The sequence below is a fragment of the Hypanus sabinus genome, chromosome 21, assembly GCF_030144855.1.
Source record: "Hypanus sabinus isolate sHypSab1 chromosome 21, sHypSab1.hap1, whole genome shotgun sequence".
Classification (NCBI taxonomy): Eukaryota; Metazoa; Chordata; class Chondrichthyes; order Myliobatiformes; family Dasyatidae; genus Hypanus; species Hypanus sabinus.
This window is the reverse complement of record NC_082726.1, coordinates 67,607,502-67,629,366: the sequence shown is the minus strand read 5'-3', so window position 1 is coordinate 67,629,366 and position 21,865 is coordinate 67,607,502. Positions and strand designations below refer to the sequence as shown.

The following is a 21,865-nucleotide window of genomic DNA, read 5'->3' as shown; positions in this document are numbered from 1 at the left end:
AATCAGCCATGATAGAATGGTGGAGCAGACTCAAAGGGCCGAATGGCCTAATTCTGCTCCAATTTTTTATGGCCATATCTGTTAGTATAAAATAGACAGGCTCATCACTAAAGTAAGAGTTCACAGCAATGTATTCAGCATTGAACCTATAATATATTATAGGGACATGGGGCACACATACAGCTCATTCAGCCCAACTGGCTCTACCAGCCCTGATATCCCCCATGAACCTCCTCCTGTCCTTGCCATTAAATCTTCCAGCATATCCCTTTATGGAGGGCTACATGGGAGGGAAGAGTTAGATTAAAGTGGGCTGAGGAGTCTGTTCTGTGTTGTACTATTCTATGTTCCATTTTCTTCTGACTCAGAAGCTTGTCCAGCCTCCCTAAAATTTGTCTGTCCAATTTGTCTCAACCTGTACTTGTAGTAAATTCCACCACTCTTTGGATACAAAAGTTTCTACTGACTTCTTAGTAGATGTCTTGGAGACACTTGGATGCTGGCCTCTGGCTGGGACATAGAACTTGTAACAGTACAGGTCCTTCGGCCCACAACATGGTGTAAACCTTTTAATCTAAGATCAATCCAACCTTTCCTTCCTACATAGTCCTCCATCTTTATTTCATCCATGTGGCTACCTAGTTGTTGCTGAGTTCCTCTCCGTGCCTTCTGGCACAATGGACAACAACATTACCATTTCTTTAGCACTTACCAGTTTTTACGAGGCCAAGTTGCTAACTCAACACTCAACGAAGCACAAATAAAAAGTGTGCAAGGAGCCAGCGTGGATTTGAACTCAGGACCATTCACCTCAAAGTCTGGTGCAGATGCCACTACACCACTGGCCTGCTAAACATGCCTATCTAAGAGTCTCTTAAATGTCCTGCTTCTACCATCACCCTTGGCAATGCATTCCACGCACCAACCACTCTGTGTGAAAAAACTTACCCCTCAAATCCCCCCAAACTTTCCAGCCATCACTTTGAAATTATGCCCGGTGATTTCCCCCCAAGTGGACCTGCTGTCTGTGTCCATTTTTTCAAAATGTTGGCATTGCTTTAAAGACCCCCAAGAAGTCGCCTCTGCAGTATGCCAAGTCTCATATCTCCCCAAATGTGTATGAGAAGAAAATCAAAATAATTTATTTTCAATTAGCATTATCAGTGAAGCATAACATACAACTCACCCACTCCTGTAATGGCTTTCACTTTCTGCGTCTTGCCTAATTTCACAGCTATTTTTTTCAGCACTGTTTGCAAGTCGTCACAGGGCTCTCCCAGCTGGTATCGTTCAACATAACTGAAGGGGAAGACAGAATCAAAGAGATCTCAATCACAATCACAGGGTTTAGCAAATAACTAATAGTTACTTAATTATTATTTTTTTCCTTTTGATTTTGTATTTGCACGAATTGGTGCCTTCTGCACACTGGTTGTTTGTCCATCTTGTCTGCAGTGAATCATTGATTCTGGTGTGTTTCTTGTATTCTTGTAAATGGCCTCAAGACAATGAATCTCAGGGTGGTATATGGTGACGTGCACTTTGATAATAAATGAGATAAAAATTCCTTTTTTGACTCTGTCTTGTTTCGCTAGTCACAGCTGACCATGGAGTTAAGCTTTAAACACTAGAGCATTACTAACTGAAGTAAAATGGAGACACAAGAGAGACAGATGACAGAACATGGAGCAATAACCGTGTAGGTTCAGTATGTCACCAAAACAGATGAACTTTTTTAGATGCATAGTGGAGGATATCCTGACTGGCTGCACCATGGCCTGGTATGAAAGCACCAATGCTAAGAACAGTAAAGACTATGAAAAGTGATGAATACAACCCAGTTCATCACTCAGTCCCCCCCAGCAGTGAGCATATTTACATCAGAGTTGCCACAAGAAAACAGTGTTCATCATCAAGAGCACCTACTATTCAGACCTTATTATTTTCTCACTGCTACCATCGGGCAGAAGCCCTGTCCCTAAACCCTAACCTGACCTCTAGCTCCCCTCTGTTCCCAAAACCGTCCCTATGAACCCAAGATGCTAATAAATTTATTATATGTTTAATATATTTCTTGTATTTTATAGGAATTGTTATGTATGGCACTGTGCTGATGTTACAAAACAACAAATTACACGAGATAATGTTAGTGTTAATAAACCTCATTGATCCATGGACTCCATGGACATACATGGAATCCATGTATGTTGGCATGCATATTTACAGATACTCAAATCATAGGAGGCAGATAAGATGGTTAAAGAGGCACATATTCTATATCTTTAAAAAAAAGAGCACTTCAAAATTAAAAGTAAATTTATGATCAAAGTACATATATACCACCATATACAACCTCAAGATTCATTTTCCTGTGCACATTCACAGTAAATAGAAATAAACACAATAGAATCAATGAAAGACTGCAAACAAGGTGGACAAACAACCCATGTGAAAAATTCAACACATTGTGCAAATACAAAAAGAAATAAGCACAAAATAACAATACCAATAATAAATAAATAAATAAATAGATAGATAGATAGATAGATAGATATATATATATATGCAACAAGCATCCAGAACAAGGAATGAGAAGTCCTTGAAAATGAGTCCAAAGATTGTGGGAACAGTTCAGAGATGGGGCAGGTGAAGTTATCCCCTCTAGTTCAAGAGCAGATGGTTGTGGGGTAATAACTGTTCCTGAATCTGGTAGTGTGGGTTCTGAGGGAGGTAATAAGACCATAAGACATAGGAGCAGGGTTAGGCCACCTGGCCCATGAAGTCTGCTCTGCCATTCAATCATGGCTGATTCTTTTTTTCTATCTCCTCCTCAACCCAAGTTCCTGGTCTTTTCCCCGTAACCTTTGATGCCATGTCCAATCAAGACCTATCAATCTCTGCCTTAAATACACCCAATGGCCTGGCCTCCGCAGCTGCCTTTGGTAACAAATTCCACAAATTCACCACCCTTTGGTAAAGAAATTTCTCTGCATCTCTGTTTTGAAAGGGCGCCCCTCTATCCTGAGGCGGTGCCCTTTGTCCTAGACTCTCCCACTATGGGAAACATCCTTTCCATATCTACTCTGTCTAGGCCTTTCAAAATTCAAAAGGTTTCAATGAGATCCTCCCTCATCCTTCTGAATTCCAGTGAGTACAGACTCAGAACCATCAAACGTTCCTCGTATGATAACCCTTTCATTCCTGGAATCATCCTCGTGAACCTCCTCTGGACTCCTTCCAATGCCAGCACATCTTTTCTAAGATGAAGGGCCCAAAACTGTTCAGAATACTCAAGGTGAGGCCTCACCAGTGCCTTAAAGCCTCAGCATCACATCCTTGCTCTTGTATTCTGGACCTCTTGAAATGAATGCTAACATGGCATTTGCTTTCCTCACCAGTGACTCAACCTGCAAGTTAACCTTCAGGGTGTTCTGCACAAGGGCTCCCAAGTCCCTCTGCATCTCAGATTCCTGGATTTTCTCCCAGTTTAGAAAATAGTCTGCACATTTATTTCTACAACCAAATTGCCTGAGCTTGCATTTTCCAACATTGTATTTCAATTGCCACTCTCTTTCTTGCCCATTCTCCTAATCTGTCTAAGCCTTTCTGCAGCCTACCTGCTCCCTCAACACTACCTGCCCCTCCACAAATGTTTGTATCACCTGCAAACTTGGCAACAAAGACATCTATTCCATCATATAAATCATTTATATACAGCATGAAAAGAAGTGGTCCTAACACCGACCTCAGCAGAATACCACTAGTCACTGGCAGCACACCAGAAAAGGTTCCTTTTATTCCTACTCCCTGCCTCCTACCAATCAGCCAATGCTCTAACCTCTAACGCTTTCCTGTAATGGGCTCTTAACTTGGTAAGCAGACTCAAGTGTGACACCTTGTCAAAGGCCTTCTGAAAGTCCAAATATACAACATCCACTGCATCCTCTTTATCTATCCCTACTTGTAATCTCCTCAAAGAATTCCAACAGATTTGCCAGGCAGGATTTTCTCTGAAGGAAACCATGCAACTTTGAACCATCCTGTGTCACCAAGTTCTCCATCACCTCATCCTTAACAACTGACTCCAATATCTTCCCAACCACTGAGGTCAGGCTAACTGGTCTGTAATTTCCTTTCTGCTGCTTTCCTCCTTTCTTAGAGTGAAGTAACATTAGCAATTTTCCAGTCTTCTGGCACCATGCCAGAGTCCAATGGTTTTTTGAAAGATCATTTCTAATGCCACCAGTACCTCTAATTCTCTTTCAGAACCCCAGGGTGCAATTCCTCTGGTTAGAGTGGCATATATACCTTTAGGTCTTTTAGCTTTTTGAGCACCTTCGCTCTTGTAACAGTAACTGCACCCACTTCTCTTTCTTCACACATAACATCAAGTATACTGCTAGAACCTTCCACAGTGAAGACTGACGCAAAATATTCATTTAGTTCATCAGCCATCTCCTTGTCCCCTGTTATTATTTCTCCTGCCTCATTTTCTAGCGGTCCTATATCCACTCTCATTTCTCTTTTATTTTTAACATACCTGAAAAAACTTTTACTATAGTCTTTGATATTATTTGCTAGCTTGCTTTCATATTTCATCTTTTCTCTTCTAATTTTTTTTAGTTGCTCTCTGTAGGTTTTTAAAATTTTCCCAATCCTCTATCTTCCCACTAATTTTTGCTTTGTTGTATGCCCTTTCTTTTGCTTTTACAATAGCTTTGACTTCCCTCTTCAGCCATGGTTGTACTATTTTACCATTTGAGTACTTCTTCATTTTTGGAATACATTTGACCTACACCTTCCTCATTTTCCTCAGAAACAGCCATTGCTGTTCTGCTGACATCCCTGCCAGCAGCTCTTTCCAACTTACTTTGGCCAAATCCTCTCTCATTCCACTATAATTTCCTTTATTCCACTGAAATACTGCTACATTACTTTCTCCCTACTGAATTTCAAGTTGAACTCAATCATATTGTGATCACTAGTTCCTTAGGGTTATTTTACCTTAAACTCCCTAATCGTCTCCAGTTCATTACATGGCACCCAATCCAGTATAACTGATCCCCTAGTAGGCTCAATGACAAACTGCTCTCAAAAGCTATCTATTAGGCATTGAACAAACTCACTCTCTTGAGATCCATTACCAACCTGATTTTCCCAATCGACCTGCATGTTCAAATCTCCCATTACTACCATAACATTGCCCTTTTGACTCACCTTTTGTAATTCCTGTTGTAACCTGTGGTCCATCTCCCAGCCACTGTTGGGAGGCCTGTATATAGCTGCCATCAACGTCCTTTTACCCTTGCAGTTTCTTAACTCAATCCACAAAGATTCAACATTTTCCAATACTATGTCACATCTTTCTACTGATTTGATGCCATTCTTTACCAGTAGAGCCATACCACTCCCTCTGCCTACCTTCCTATCCCGCCGATATAACGTGTCATCTTGGACATTCAGTTCCCAACTACAACCATCCTTCAGCTACAATTCAGTGATGGCCACATCATACCTGGCAGTCTGTAATATTGCAACAAGATCATCCATCTTATTTCTTATACTACGCGCATTTAGATACAACACCTTGAGTACTGAATTTGCTATCCTTTCTGACTCTGCACCCCTAATGATTTGATACTTGGCCTGTTGGCTGCAACTAAGTCCCATCACCTGCCTGCCCTTCCTGACAATGTGACTGCACATTATCTTTACTTGTTTACCATCTGTCCTTTCCTGAGTCCCTTCACTTTGGCTCCCACCCCCCTCCAAGTTAGTTTAAACCTTCCCCAACAGCCCTAACAAACCTGCCCTCAAGAATGATAAAATATACATTGCTAGTTTGGACATAGCCATAGTATTGGCTATTGTTTTAAAATGCCACCATTTAAGATGGGCAACAGCCTACTGGTGGTTCATAAAGCAAGAAACACAAATACTTTGTTAATAATGCTTTTTCTGTGGTAAATTATGGTAAACTATCACCACAAACAATGAAGAGGCAAGCAAAGGTGAGGTTGACTTGAGGGTCGAGGCATACGAGTGTGATGCCAAGTCAGAGCAAGGCATGTTTGAGGAGAAGTGGTCAGAGCAAAGTTGAAGCATGTTCGAGACGGAGTTGGATAGGAATTGTTTTGGAGTCTGTCCACCTGAACCGAGGAGCAAGGTTGGACCGATCTAAGCACCAGGCAGATTCGGAAAAGTTGGGTGCGGGCCAGAACGTGGTGGCAGGGTCCAGGCTCAGAGTGTTGATGCAGCACGGCCTGGGTCCCAGTGTGGAGGATAATTTAAACGCCAGCCCAGAAACGAGGGTTGGGCCAATTCTGTTCATTACTCTGCTCTCAGCTAAGGCTGTGAGACTGTTCCGGGCTTTGTGACAATTTGCTCCTCTGAGTGATGAAGTGAGACTGAGGCTGTGGACCTGCTCTGGGCTGTGTGTCTATGGACTCAGTTTTGTTCTGAGTCCTTTTGCTTGCATGATTTGTGGTTTATTTCCTCTCCCTGTGCATTGGGTGTTGGTCTTTTTTAAAATTTGGTTCTTTCAGGTTTGTTTTGTGGCTGCCTGTAAGCAGACGAATCTCAAGGTTATATATCTTAATACATACTTAGATAATAAATGTAGTTTTAACTTTGAACATAGGTTGCATAATGTGTACAGTTCCAATCCCAGATTACAGGAAAGGTGTGACTGTACTGGTGAAAGGTACTGAGGAGATTTAAAGAATGCTGCCAGAAATGGAAATTGTATGGTGGGGCTCTTTTTGAAATGGGAGGTCAAAGAGAAACCCAGCTGAGGAGTATAAAATTATCAGAAGATTGGAAGGTTCTGTTTCTGTCAACAAAGGGCATAGGCAAAGATTAGAGGGAGCTAAGGGAAGTCTTTCAGCCAGAGGGTGGCGAGGATCTGGAACTGACTGTTCAAAAGATTAGAGACAGAAACCCTTATCACACTTCAACATGTTTTGTGAAGAGCTGTCACCTGGTGGGCTCCTGCTTAAAAATGGGATTAAGCTGGTTTGCTCTTTATTAGCACAAAAACAATGAGCTGAATGGGCTCCTGCACTGTCAGTTTTTTATGATTTGATGCTGTTTACATTCTAGTGTAAAGGAACAGCAAAAATGTCACATAGGACTCCCAGGGATTTGGAAGAGGAATAGTAATATCAGAAAAGTAGATGGTCAGTTATAAACCAGATGTTAATATTTTGCCCTCAATTACCTGTGATGGGCTATCTACATATAGTATGTATCAAACAGAGAAAATTTTACAGAGCAAGGAAATTAGGAAAGGGCAGTGTGGTTCATATTTATGATTAATGAGACAAGTAACATTACAAAGGGGAAACAAATTGAATTTTCCTTTTGCTTTCAATTGACCCTGACAATTGAGGAAGAAACATTGATTTGATCAAAAGAGTCAGAACTGTAAAAAGCCCAAATAACCAAAGGTGATTTGTTTATCCAAAGAGAAGAAAACATACCTTATTTTAACAAATGTCCATTATACTACTCTATATGCTAGTTTGGAGGTGCCACAGTAGTGTAGTAGTTAGAGCAACACCTTTACAGCTCAGAGTTTTGGAATTCTGAGTTCAACTGAGACATCATCTGTAAGGAGTCTATACATCCTCTCCATGGAATGCGTGTGTTTTCTTTGGGTGCTCTGGTTTCCTCCCACAGTCCAGAGATGTACCAATTAGTAGGTTACTTGGTCATTGTAAGTTGTCCTGTGATTCGGCGAGAGTTAAATCAGGGGTTGCTAGGCAGTGTGAGTCAAAGGTCTGGAAGGACTATTCCCTGCTGCATCTCAATAAATAAATAACTTAGTATATTATGAAATCATAATGCACATTGAGAAAATGCACAAACGGAGACATGCTGAACAAAAGGAACATGCTGAAAAATAATATAAAACGATACTTACTCAAACTTCTGATGTTTATTGAGGCTGAAGAGTAGATAGTCCGCAATTACTTCCTCTCCTACCAAATGGTCTAATATTGTTCCTGTGGCAAATCAAATACAGGACTATTGCACTGAAGGAAAGAAAAATTTTGCATCCAAAACTATGTTTTGTGATCTCAAAACATTTTAAAGCTGAACTCAGATTTATTTCTGAAGCAAAGCCAGCAGCCAATGTATATGTGGTGCCAACAAACAAGGAGTTGAAGTCAGCAATCTTGGGTCCATTGACTGTGGTATTGATAAGACAAAATTAGAAATTCCTTTCTGTTATTTAATTAGTGCATAGATTCCTTAACACTGGTGGACCCAGAAAAGGATCTCTGTTTTCATGGATCTATCAGGAATGCACTCTGTGTTGCATAAGATCAATTTGATTATGATACCAAATCTCACAGTAGACATTTAAATCATTACCAGTTGACTATGAACCAACAATAATATAAGAACATAAGACATAGGAGCCGTATTAGGCCATTCTGCCCATCAAGTTTGCTCCGCCATTCTATCAAGGCTGATTTATTATCCCTCTCAACCCTATTACCCCGCCTTCTCCCCATAACCTCTGATGCCCTGATTAATCAAGTACCTGTCAACCTCCAATGTAATGTATTCAATGACTTGGTCTCCACAGTTACCTGGGGCAATAAATTCTACAGATTCACCATTCTCTTGTTAAAGAAATTCCTCCTTATCTCTGTTCTAATTCTGAAGCCGTGCCCTCTGGGCCTAGACTCCCTCACAATAGGAAACATTATCTTCACATCCATTCTCTCAATGTATTTCAATACTTGATAGGTTTCAATGCGAAGTTTGGATAGGTACAAGGATGGGAGGGGTACAGAGGGCTATGGTCCAGATATAGGTTGGTGAGACTAGGCAGAATATCATTTCAGCATGGACTAGATAAGCCAAAAGGTCCTGTTTCTGTGCTGTAGTACGGTACTACTCTAACAGTTATTCATTTACTATCAGTGTTGATGTAGTGTGCCAACAGCTTAACCCAGGTCTAAGTGCTAAGTGTAGAACATACCACAGAGTGCCAGCTTCAACCCTACTTCCACGCTTTCAATGTGAGGAGAAAAGACACCAGGAGTATCTAATAAAAATACGATGGGTCTCTCGCAAACCTGCAGAAACACAGAACATTCATAACTTTTTTTAGCACAACATTACTGGAGGACATCTGAGGGTGATGAGAAAAATGCTTGTCCTAGATTATAACCAGTTGAACCCAGAGCTGGTACTCATGTGACAAAGTAGCCTTTGCTAAAATGATGAGACGGAAACCAAACCAACTATTAATAGCATATAGAGTATTCAAAATAACAAGTCCACAGTGACATCCAACTGTCCTCTGCAAGTTCCCTTTATAATGACTCAACCTTTTATGATTAACCAATCACTGCAGAAAGATAAAGCATAAGACACAGTAGCAGAATTAGGGTCATTGAGCTTGCTCCATCATTCCATCATGGCTGAATTATTATCCCTCTCAACCCCATTCTCTTGCTTTCCACATATAAATATAAGACCATAAGACAAAGGAGCTGAAGTCAGCCATTCGGCCCAGCGAGTCTGCTCCGCCATTTTATTATGAGCTGATCCATTCTCCGATTTAGTTCCACTCCCCTGCCTCCTCACCATAACCTTTGATGTCCTGGCTACTCAGGTACCGATCAATCTCTGCCTTAAATACAGCCAATGGCTTGGCCTCCACTGCCACCCTTGGCAACAAATTCCACAGATTTACCACCCTCTGGCTAAAAAAATTTCTTCGCATCTGTTCTGAATGGGTGCCTTTCAATCCTTAAGTCATGCCCTCTCGTACTGGACTTATCCACCGTGGGAAACAGCTTTGCTGCATCCACTCTGTCCATGCCTTTCAACATTTGAAATGTTTCTGAGGTCCCCCCTCATTTTCCTAAGCTCCAAGGAGTACAGTCCAAGAGTGGTCAAATGGTCCTCATATGTTAACCCTCTCATTCCCGGAATCATTCTAGTGAATCTTCTCTGAACCCTCTCCAATGTCAGCACATCCTTTCTTAAATAAGGAGCCCAAAACTGCACACGGTACTCCAAGTGAGGTCTTACCACTGCCTTATAGAGCCTCAACATCACATCCCTGCTCCTAAACTCTATTCCTCTAGAAATGAATGCCAACATTGCATTCACCTTCTTTGCCACCGACTCAACCAGGAGGTTAACCTTAAGGATATCCTGCACGAGGACTCCCAAGTCCCATTGCATCTCAGAACTTTGAATTCTCTCCCCATTTAAATAATAGTCCGCCCGTTTATTTCTTCTACCAAAGTGCACGACCATACACTTCACAACATTGTATTTCATTTGCCACTTCTTTGCCTATTCTCCCAATCTATCCAAGTCTCTCTGCAGACTCTCTGTTTCCTCAGCACTACTGGCACCTCCACCTATCTTTGTATCATCAGCAAACCTCGCCACAAAGCCATCTATTCCATAATCCAAATAGTTGATATACAACGTAAAAAGAAGTGGCCCCAACACGGACCCCTGTGGAACACCAATGGTAACCGGCAGCCAACCAGAATGGGATCCCTTTATTCCCACTCTCTGTTTCTTGCCAATCAGCCAATGCTCTATCCATGTATGTAAATTTTCTGTAATTCCATGGACTCTTATTTTGTTTAGCAGCCTCACGTACGGCACATTGTCAAAGGCCTTCTGAAAATCCAACTACACAACATCCACTACATCTCCCTTGTCTAGCCTACTTGTAATTTCCTCAAAAAATTGCAATAGGTTTGTCAGGCAGGATTTTCCTTTAAGGAAACCATGCTGAGTTCTGCCTATCTTGTCATATACCTCCAGGTACTCCATAACCTCATCCTTGACAATCGACTCCAACAACTTTCCAACTACCGATGTCAAGCTAACAGGTCTATAATTTCCTTTTTGATTCCTTGCCCCCTTCTTAAATAGCGGAGTGACATTTGCAATCTTCCAGTCCTCCAGAACTATGTCAGAATCTATTGACTTTTGAAAGATCATTGCTAATGCCTCCGCAATCTCCATAGCTACTTCCTTCAGAACACGAGGGTGCATTCCTTCTAGTCCAGGAAATTTATCTACCCTTAGACTAATTCAGCTTCCTGAGTCCTTTCTCTGTCGTAATTGTGACTGCGCACACTTCTCTTCCCTGACATCCTTGAGTGTCAGGTATACTGCTATTGTTTTCCTCCGTGAGGATTGATGCAAAATACATGTTCAGTTCCTCCGCCATCTCCTTATTTCCCATTACAATTTCTTCAGCATCATTCTCTATCAGTCCTGTCTACTCTCACCTGTCTTTTACTCTTTATATACTTGAAAAAGCTTTTAGTATCCTCTTTGATATTATTTGCTAGCTTCCTTTCATAGTTCATCTTTCCCCTCTTAATGATCTTCTTAGTTTCCTTTTGTAAGTTTTTAAAAACTTCCCAATCCTCTGTCTTCACACCAATTTTGTGTGTGTTGTTGTTTGAATTTCCAGTGTCTGCAGATTTCCTCGTGTTTACTCCTAAGTTAATTAGATTAATTAAAGGAGCTGACCGGCCTTACCTGACTGGGAGCAAATTTGTCGTCACCCTCTGCTCGCCGAAGCCTCTCGAACCAAAGCCTTCCTATTCTGTCTCCCACTACTCTGTCACCTGCTACATTAATCTGCTCCCTTTTTAAACTCTCCCTCTGTCTCAGAGTCGACCTTCACGCGCTTGCACAGTCGTGCCCCATTCAAACTGCTAAAGAAATAACCATTAACACCGACTAATCAAGACCCCATCAACCTCCACTTTAAATATATCCAATGACTTGACCTCCACAGATGTCAATGGCAATAAATTCCAGATTCATCACCCTGTTGATCCATATTGACTAGCATATTAAAATGACACCCTTCATTGTGAAATAACCATGACTGATTTTGCCAATGTCAGCTGATGTTCTGCATTTTACCAGGAACTAAGAGGCCTCATAATTAATCATGTGGTACAAATCTGTACTGAAGAGGGTGGGGTAGGTCTGCTTCAAGGACTCTTTCTCCCTTCCCTGTCATAATGATACATTAAATTTATAAATTAGTTTGGTTATTGGATATTAAAACTCTTCTGAAAACTTCAATAGCTGTAACTTGTGGGTCTGAAAATCAGGATTGATGCTAATCAAATAATAAATATTAAAATACAATGTAAAATATACAATATAGATAAGATGATACAAGGCATAGATTAAGTGGACAGCCATTTTCCCATGGTGGAAATGGCTAATACGAGGGGTCATAATTATAAGGTGATTGGAGGAAAGTATGGGGGGGGGGGGCAGTGTCAGAAGTAAGTTTTTTTTTCAAAGAGTGGTGGGTGTATGGAATGCTCTGTTGGGGCAGTGGTAGAGGCAGACACATTAGGTACATCTAAGGAACTCTTAGATAGGCACATGGATGAAAGAATGGAGGACTATGTGAGAGGGAAGGGTTAGAGCTTGGTTGTCGAGTAAGTTAAAAGTTCAACACGACATCGTAGGCCAAAGAGCCTATACTGTTGTATGTTCTTTGCTTGGAAAATCATCCTAACAATATTATTTTAATGGCAAACATGGACAACAGACTGCTACTTTGGAATATAAATTTTATATAACACTGTTCCAGTTGAATACAGACTTTCAAGATCTTTTAACTTGAAAACCCATTTGTATTTTGGTCAACTACATTCTTTTAAACAAAAGAATGGATTGATGAAGAAGGTAGATGATCTAGGGACAGACCTGTTGAAATATTTTCAAGAAGATTGAGTGGGAGTCAGGAGTGGAAAGGGTTTGCACTGCAGCAGTACAATACCAGCTTCTACCAGCAGAGGTCTCAAATACACTTCACAGCAATGCCTGTACTATTGTAAATGGGTCTGGACAATCTTCCCTGTAACAACCACTGATCCAACTTCTAAATTAACAGAGGTATACTGAAGTGGTAGCTGCTACATTTCCTGGGTAAGGTGAAGATGTACTTTCTGTTTGCATGTGATCCAGAGGTAAAAATTTATCCAACTGGGCTAGATTAAAGCAGATTAAGCTCTCACACAGCACCCAGGTAGTTGGTGTTGCACACGTTTCAGACCAAGACCCTTCATCAAGACTCATGACTGGTTTCAGCCTGAAATGTCGACTGTTTAACTCTCTCTACAGATGCTACTTGACTTGCTGAGTTCCTCCAGCAATTTGCGGTAACGTATGTTACCAATATATGAACCTGAATGTAGGAGGTAAGATAATTAATTTTGCCAATGGATAATGAAGAATGTTATCTCAGGCTGAAGCAAGACATGGATCAATTGGAAAATTAGGTGGAGTGTATAAGCAAATGTTTATTGTGTACAGTTCTGGTCACCGAATTATAGGAAAGATATCAATAAATTAGAGAGAGTGCAGAGACGATTTACTAGGATATTATCTGGGTTTCAGCACTTAAGTTACAGAGAAAGGTTGAACAAGTTAGGTCTTTATTCATTGGAGCGTAGAAGGTTGAGGGGGGATTTGATTGAGGTATTTAAAATTTTGAGAGGGATAGATAGAGTTGACGTGAATAGGCTGTTTCCATTGAGAGTAGGGGAGATTCAAACGAGAGGACATGATTTGAGAGTTAGGGGGCAAAAGTTTAAGGGAAACACGAGGGGGTATTTCTTTACTCAGAGAGTGATAGCTGTGTGGAATGAGCTTCCTGTAGAAGTAGTAGAAGCCAGTTCAGTTGTGTCATTTAAGGTAAAATTGGATAGGTATATGGACAGGAAAGGAGTGGAGGGTTATGGGCTGAGTGCGGGTAGGTGGGACTAGGTGAGATTAAGAGTTCGGCACGGACTAGGAGGGCCGAGATGGCCTGTTTCTGTGCTGTGATTGTTATATGGTAAGTCAGGTAAGGGGAGGACATATACAGTAAATTGACGGACACTGGGGAAAGTTGATGCATAGAGAAACCTAGGGGTCCAAGTCCATAGTTCCCTGAATGTCGCAACAACGTGTGACAGGATGATGAAGTTGGTGTGTGGCACATTTGCCTCTATAGGTTGGGGGCATAAAATATTAATGTTGGGACATTACATTGCAATTTTACAGACCACTGGTTAAGAAGCACTTGGAATATTGTGTCACCACACTAAGAAGGATGTGATAAACACAAGAGATTCTGCTGATGCTAGGAGTCTTGAACAACACACACAGAAGTCCCTGCACCAACCCCTGTGGCACACCAAACAGAAACACACTCTCCCCATAACTCTCTGCACCCTGTCACCAAGCCAGTTTTGGATCCAATTAGCCACATTGTTTTGAATTCTATACACCTTACCTTCTGGATCAGCCTATCACGCAGGATCTTGTCAAATGCTTTACTTCAGTTGATCTGGACAAGATTTACCACTCTGCTGTCTCTTTTATTATCACCTCAAAATACTCAAATCAAATTTGCAAGGCAGAATGTCTCCCTCACAAGGTCATGCTGACTATCCTGAATCAGTCCCCGCCTTTCCAAACAAACATAAATCCTGTTTCTTAGAAAAAAATTCCAATTAACTTCCCTACACTGGCATGCATTTACCTGGCTTACCTCTGCTGTGCTTCTTAAATAAAGGAAGACCAACAGTTATCCTCTGGTCTGGTCTTCCAGTATTTTACCTTTGAGCAACACAGATGTAAAAATCTGTCATGTCCCAGCAATCTTCTCTGTTGTTTCTCCAAGTAATGATTTTTCTAATTTTATTTACTTTATGCTAAATTCACATGTTGCTCAGGTAATAATTCAGAGATTATAACTTTTAATGGGCTGTATGGGGAGTCCAGGGAGAGGGAGCACTTCTGGTGAAGGAACTTGTTGTGTCCATTCCAGGACAGCTCACTCACATTTGGACCCCACAGGACACTCATCTCTCATCTGTGGCTCCAAGTAGTTGAAAGCATGTGACAGTGGCCCTGGTACACCACTTCGACAGGTGGACTAAACCAGACGAAGGCTGTTGGCAGTGAGATAGGGACATGCAAAGTCAACTAAAAGTCAAAGTCAACTTTTTACCGTGTCCATGGTCTGCCCTTATCAAATTATGGCATTGCGTTGCACTGTTGTAACTATATGTTACAATTATTTGTAAGTTAGTCTTGGTCTGTCTTGTGTTTTTGTGATATCATACTGGAGGAACATTGTATCATTTCTTAATGCATGCCTTACTAAATGACAATAAATGAGGACTGAGTGCTCTCGCAATCTACAAAAGAACAAAACTCTGGTAGACTGAGTGGATGAGATCTACAGTGAGATTCAACAGCCAGGAATACGGTATGGCAATGCTCCATGGAGAGTGAAGGGCACAGAAGAGGTTATAGTCATCCACATCACTGCAGCCAAGGAAGACCCTAGGTTGTAATGCTTGTTCATACCTCTGGACCTGGACTTTAAACACAGCATGGATTCAGCAACTGAAGGTCCTGTTTGATAAACATACTGGAGTTCTTTGAGGATATAATGCACAGTGGATGGAGGGGGACAGATGAATGTTATTTACTTGGATTTCCAGAAGGCATTTGATAAGTTTTGCATAAAAGACTTATCCATAAGATAAGGATGCATAGAATTGGGGGTGATGGATAGAGGATTGGTTAACTAATAGAAAGCAGAGAGTTGGGATACATGGGTGCTACCCTGGTTGGCAATCAGTGGTGAGTGGTGTGTTGCAAGGGCCCACAGCTGTTCATGTACACATTGACGATCTGGAAGAGAGGACTGAGTGTAGTGTGTCTTAAGTTTGCTACTGATACTAAATTGAGTGGAAAAGCGAATTGTGCAGAAGACACAGGCAGTCTGCAGAGAGATATAGATAGGTTAAGTGAATGGGCAAGGGTCTAGCAGATGGGTACAATGTTGGTAAATGTGATTTCATCCACTTTGGAAGGGAAAATGGAAGAGCAGATTTATATTTAAATGTTAAAAAATTGCAGTATGCTGCTGTGCAGAAGATCTTGGGTGTACTTGTGCATAAATCACAAAAGGTCGGTTTGCAGGTGCAACAGGCTATCAAGAAGGCAAATAGAATGTTGACCTTCATTACTTGAGGGATTGAATTTAAAAGCTGGGAGGTTTTGCTGCAACTGTACAGGGTACGGGTGACGCTGCACCTGTAGTACTGCGTGCAATTCTGGTCTCCTTACTTGAGGAAGGGTATACTGGCTTTGGAGGTGGTGCAGAGGAGGTTCACTAGGTTGATTTCAGAGATAAGGGGGTTAGACTATGAGGAGAGATTGAGTCGCCTGGGACTGTACTCGATGGAATTAAGAATGAGAGGAGATCTTACAGAAACAGATAACATTATGAAAGGGGTAGATAAGATAGAGGCAGGAAAGTTGTTCCCACTGGTAGGAGAGACTAGAACTGAGGGACATAGCTCAAGATTTGGGGGAGTAGATGTAGGATGGAGATGAGGAGAAACTGCTTTTCCCAGAGTGCTGAATCTGTGTGATTCCCAGCCCAATGAAGAAGTGGAGGTTACCTCAATAAATATCCTTAAGACAAGTCTGGATAGATTTTTGCATAGTTGGGGAATTAGTTATGGAGAAAAGGTAGGTGGAGATGAGTCCATAGCCAGATCAGCCATGATCTTATTGAACGGCAGAGCAGGCTCGAAGGGCCAGATGGCTTACTTCTGTTACTATTTCTTATGTTCTAAGATCAAGAGAGTGAAACTGCCCCAACGCAATGGCCTTTCCACTTTAAAACTCTCCCACACAGGTTTCCTGTCATCATCAGACAACCACCATTGCTTTTAACATTGTTTAATTTAGTGTTTAGTGCCACATACAGATCCACTTTCATGATTCTGCCTAGGTCACTGGTACACACACATCCCACAATAACTAGACTCTTCCCCCCATCTCTCCCCCCACACCAACAACTGTAAATTTCTCTTCATCCCGAAGCACCTATTCTGACCTGTATCACTGAGCAGGCCATGTGCCCACTGTGCATTTGTACTTTACTGGACAGAACGGTGTCCTCTTCATGTACCAAACGTATATAACGTATTAGTCAGACCACACTTGGAATATTGTGAGCAGTTTTGGGCCCTTTACCCAAGAAAAAATGTGCTGTCTTTGGAGAGGGTCCAGAGTAGGTTAATAAGAATTATTCTGGGAATGAAAGAGTTAACATATGTGGAGCAGTTGATGGTTTTCTAACTGAAACCCATACTAACTGGAGTTTAGAAGAATGAGGAGGGTTGAAGGGAGCTATGCAATATGATTTCTGTTTCTATTTGAGGCATTGGCCATAAATGAGCCACTAATTCAATCAGTAATATGCATCAATGCCTCATCAAGTAGCCTGTCTGTATCTGGCAATGAAGAGCCAAAGGATGCCCCCAAAATACCAGCTACAACTATCATTGTTTTCAAGCTTCATTTATATTTACCTGAATCTTTGTGAGGACAGCTCTGGTAATCCCTGGCACACCACCAACTCTGGATGCTTTGCCTTAAAAAAAATGGCAAAGCCTTTAGCCTTTCAGCAATTGACTGTCTATAATAGAAGCAAAACTGTGCTCTTCAAGAATTCCACAAGGCACACACATTCAGTGGCAGCAACACAATGGAGACATGTTCAAGTGGTTCAGTTGCTGTTCAGACCAAACATGGGGAAGAAATGTAATCTACGTGATTTAGACTGTGGAATGATTGTTGGAGCCACACGAGGTGGTTTGAGTATCTCAGAAATGGCTGATCTCCTGGGATTTTCACGCACAACAGTCTTGAGAGTTTACAGAGAGTGATGTAAAAAAAAGACATCCAGTGAGTGGCGAAGGTCAGAGGAGAATGGCCAGACTGGTTCAAACTGACAGGAAGGCAACAGTAACTCAAATAACCATACGTGTGGTAGTGTGCAAAAGAGCATCTCTGAACGTATATGTTGAACCTTGAAGTAGGTGAGCTACAGAAGCAGAAGACCACACCGAGTTCCAATCCTGTACCTAATAAAGTGGCCACTGCATGCAAGTATTACAAGATTAAACTTTGCTGAGAGAAAACAAATAATGCTCTAATTTAAATGCCATCAGAATGGTGATCTCCATCGTGGGGTTATCACCACTTCATTTCTGAAGTTTTCTGTGTAACTTAAAGATTAAAGATTGGCTCTATTTATCACAAGTACATTGAAACATACAGTAAAATGTACATCAAATCAAATCAGCGAGGATTGCGCTAAGTAGCCACAAGTGTCACCACACTTCTGCCACCAACATACAAACTCTAACTCTAACCCATACATCTTTGCAATGTGGGAGGAAACCAGAGCATTCAGAGGTCACATGGAGAATGTACAACCTCCTTACAACAGTAGCAGAATTGAACCCCTGGTTGCTGGGACTGTATTAGTTTTACTGTAGCCACCAAGCTACATGCTGTCCATGCTTTGAGTAGGGAAGCCAGTTGTATACGGCCTTGAGTCACAGATGGACAGCATTGGAATCAGTCATGCTGTCCTAACTTGGGCTCAGTATCCTTGGTCCTGTTGCTCAGTAACTTTGTGAAAAATCTGACAAATAATTGACTTTTTATTCCCCTCAGAAAGGAGACTGACAAACATTGTTTTCTCATAGATTCAAACAGTTTTGTGCCCATTCAAATGGTTTTGAAATGGTTTTGTGCCCATTCAAACACAACGTACCTTTCTTTAAATACATTCTTCGCATGGCATTAATGAGGGATGACTTCCCGACGTTTGGTACACCAATCACCATCAAACAATACTCCATATTCTAAGGGGAAACAAGGTAAACGGGAATATTTCTCATTACTAGGTGTTCTCATTACTAGGTGACCCAGCATCCAAATGATCATGCTTGTACATTACCTATCAATTTTATACAAGACATAGTTAAGGACAGAGATCCACAACACTGGTGACCTGTTAGGTATAAATTCTAAACATTTACCAGTTTCAAGAACATGCCTTTCCCTCAAGTAATCCAACTCTCTTTTTAAGGAGGTTAGCCTTATTTTAAACCTCCCCAAAGATTTTGATTCCTCTGACCTGACAAGCAAATATTTTCTAAGATTTATTATCCTTCCAGATTATAAAGTACTTTAAAGATGGAAAATAGGGCGCTACGGTAGTGTGGCCGTTAGCACGATGCTACTACAGCTCAGGGTGTTGCGATCAGAGGTCAATTCCAGTGTCCTCTGTAAGTAAATGTGTATATTCCGTCCCTTGTGTGCGTAGATTTTCTACAGGTATCCAGTTTCCTACTATAGTCTGAAGATGTACTGGTTAGTAGGTTAGAGTACATTCAGCCAGAGACTCATTCCACTGAGATGCAACACTGAGCATCATAGGAAGTCATTCCTGCCTGTGGCCATCAAACTTTATAACTCCTCCCTCGGAGTGTCAGACACTCTGAACCAATAGGTTGGTCCTGGACTTATTTCACTTGACATAATTTACTTATTATCATTTAATTATTTGTTTTTATTTTGCTCTATTTCTACTCTATTATTGGTTGGTGCACCTGAAACGAAACCCAGTTTCCCTCGGGATCAATAAAGTATGTCTGTCTGTCTGTTAACTGGTCACTGTAAATTGTCCTATGATTAAGCTAGAGTTAAATAGGTGGGTTGCCAGGCGGTGCAGCTCGTTGGGCCAGAAGGGCCTGTTCCACGCTGTATCTCCAACTTAATAAGTAAACTATGTCAGAAGAAAAAGCCTTTTTAACCATAATGTTGATGCTGATCGAAAAGGCTACCCCACCTTCCAGCACCTGGGCCTGGAGCCCAGTGAGTAGCTGTTCTTCAAGTACACATCCAAACCTCCAGAACACTTCTATTTATTTTATTTAGATATAAAGCACCGTAACAGGCACTTCCAGCCCCTTGATCCCACAATGCCCAATCACACCCATGTGACTAGTTTACCTGTAACCCATATGTCTTTGGAATGTGGGAGGAAACTAGAGCTCCCAGAGGACACCCATGCAATCACAGGGAGAATGTACAAACTCCTTACAGACAGTGGCAGGAATCGAACCCGAATTGTTGGCATTGTACTACATTATACTAACCACTACATTACTGTGTTGCCCTTTCCTTTAAAATTGTTGAGGATTTCTACCAACCATCCTTTCAGACAGTGAACTACAGAACTCTGTGCGGCTGGGTTATAAAGATTTCCCTCATATTCTCCTAAGCCTTGTACCAATTACTTTAAATTTCTACTCTCTATTTTTGACCCTTCTGTAAAAGGAAATAAATCCATTCCATTTATACTGATCCCTCAAATCTTTATACATTTCATTCAAGTTTCCCCTCAACCTCTTCAATTACAAATAAAATTTATCTGACTTTTTTTTGCTCAGAACTACTATTTTGCAGACAGCATCGCTGTAAATCTGCTCGGCACCTGCTCCAGTTCAATTACGTTATTTCCTACAATGTGGTAAGCAGAACTGCACATTAAGCTCTGGCTAAACCCGCGACAAAGTTCAAGTATCACTTCCCATCTGCTGGAGGATCTAAGCTGCAACCTACTGAATACTGAAGGGTTTCCAGAGTGGATGTGGAGAGGATGTTTCTTGTAGTGGGGGAGTCTAGGATCAGAGAGCACAGCCTCAGAATAGAGGGCTGTTCCTTCAGAATAGAGGGCTGTTCCTTCAGAACAGAGAGGAGGAGGAGGAGGAATTGCTTTAGCCAGAGGACAGTGAATCTGTGGAATTCATTTTCATAGACGACTCTGAAGTCAAGGCCAGTTGACAACAGACAATAGGTGCAGGAGTAGGCCATTCGGCCCTTCAAGCCAGCACTGCCATTCAATGTGATCATGGCTGATCATCCACAATCAGTATCCCGTTCCTGCCTTCTCCCCATATCCCTTGACTCTGCTATCTTTAACAGCTCCATCTAACTCTTTCTTGAAAGCATCCACAGAATTGGCCTCCACTGTCTTCTGAGGCAGAGCATTCCATAGATCCACAACTCTCTGGGTGAAAAAGTTTTTCCTGAACTCCATTCTAAATGGCCTACCCCTTATTCTTAAACTGTGGCCTCTGGTTCTGGACTCCCCCAACATCGGGAACATGTTTCTTGCCTCTAGCGTGTCCAATCCTTTAATAATCTTATATGTTTCAATCAGATCCCCTCTCATCCTTCTAAATTCCAGTGTATACAAGCCCAGTCACTCCAATCTTTCAACATATGACAGTCCCGCCATCTCAGGAATTAACCTCGTGAACCTATGCTGCACTCCCTCAATTGCAAGAATGTTCTTCCTCAAATTTGGAGACCAAACTGAACACAATACTCCAGGTGTGGTCTCACCAGGGCCCTGTACAACTGCAGAAGGACCTCTTTATTCCTATACTCAACTCCCCTTGTTATGAAGGCCAACATGCCATTAGCTTTCTTCACTTGACCAGAGCTGGGTCTGTGAATCTCTGAGTCCAATGCAGATGTTGAAGCCCAATGTCTACAAGTGTGATAGAAGTCTGCAAGTGGGTCCAGAGAAGGCGCACAAGAATGATTCCAGGAATGAAAGGGTTAATGAATGAAGAGTGTTTGATGGCTCTGGACCTGTACTTGATGGAGTTTAGAAGAAAAGGGGGCAACCTCTTTGAAACCTATTGAATATTAAGAGGCCTAGGTAGAGTGGATGTGGAAAGGATTTTTCCTGTTGTGGGTGAGTCTAAGACCAGAGGATATAGCCTCAGAATAGAGGGATATTCATTTAAAACAAAGATTAGGAGGAATTTCTTTAGCCACAAGGTAGTGAATCTGTGGAATTCATTGCCACAGATGGCTGCAGAGGCCATCACTGGGTACATTTAAAGCAGAGTTGATGGGTTTTTGATTAGTCATAGTGTCAAAGATTATG

At 41.5% G+C, this 21,865-nt stretch overlaps 1 protein-coding gene across 2 annotated transcripts in view; it reads right to left on the bottom strand.

Moving 5' to 3' along the window:
* The window catches only part of mtg1 (mitochondrial ribosome-associated GTPase 1), a 43,973-nt gene that overhangs the window by 4,566 nt on the left and 17,542 nt on the right, over positions 1–21,865 (bottom strand). The window contains exons 6-10 of one of the 2 annotated variants that reach the window (XM_059946802.1): positions 18,671–18,761; positions 17,418–17,479; positions 8,996–9,092; positions 7,925–8,006; positions 1,187–1,299 (exon numbers count right to left, since the gene is read on the bottom strand). In XM_059946802.1, coding sequence (XP_059802785.1) covers positions 1,187–1,299; positions 7,925–8,006; positions 8,996–9,092; positions 17,418–17,479; positions 18,671–18,761 — 445 coding nt within the window. The remainder of the gene's footprint in view (positions 1–1,186; positions 1,300–7,924; positions 8,007–8,995; positions 9,093–17,417; positions 17,480–18,670; positions 18,762–21,865) is intronic. The other variant, XM_059946803.1, reaches the window with a different exon arrangement.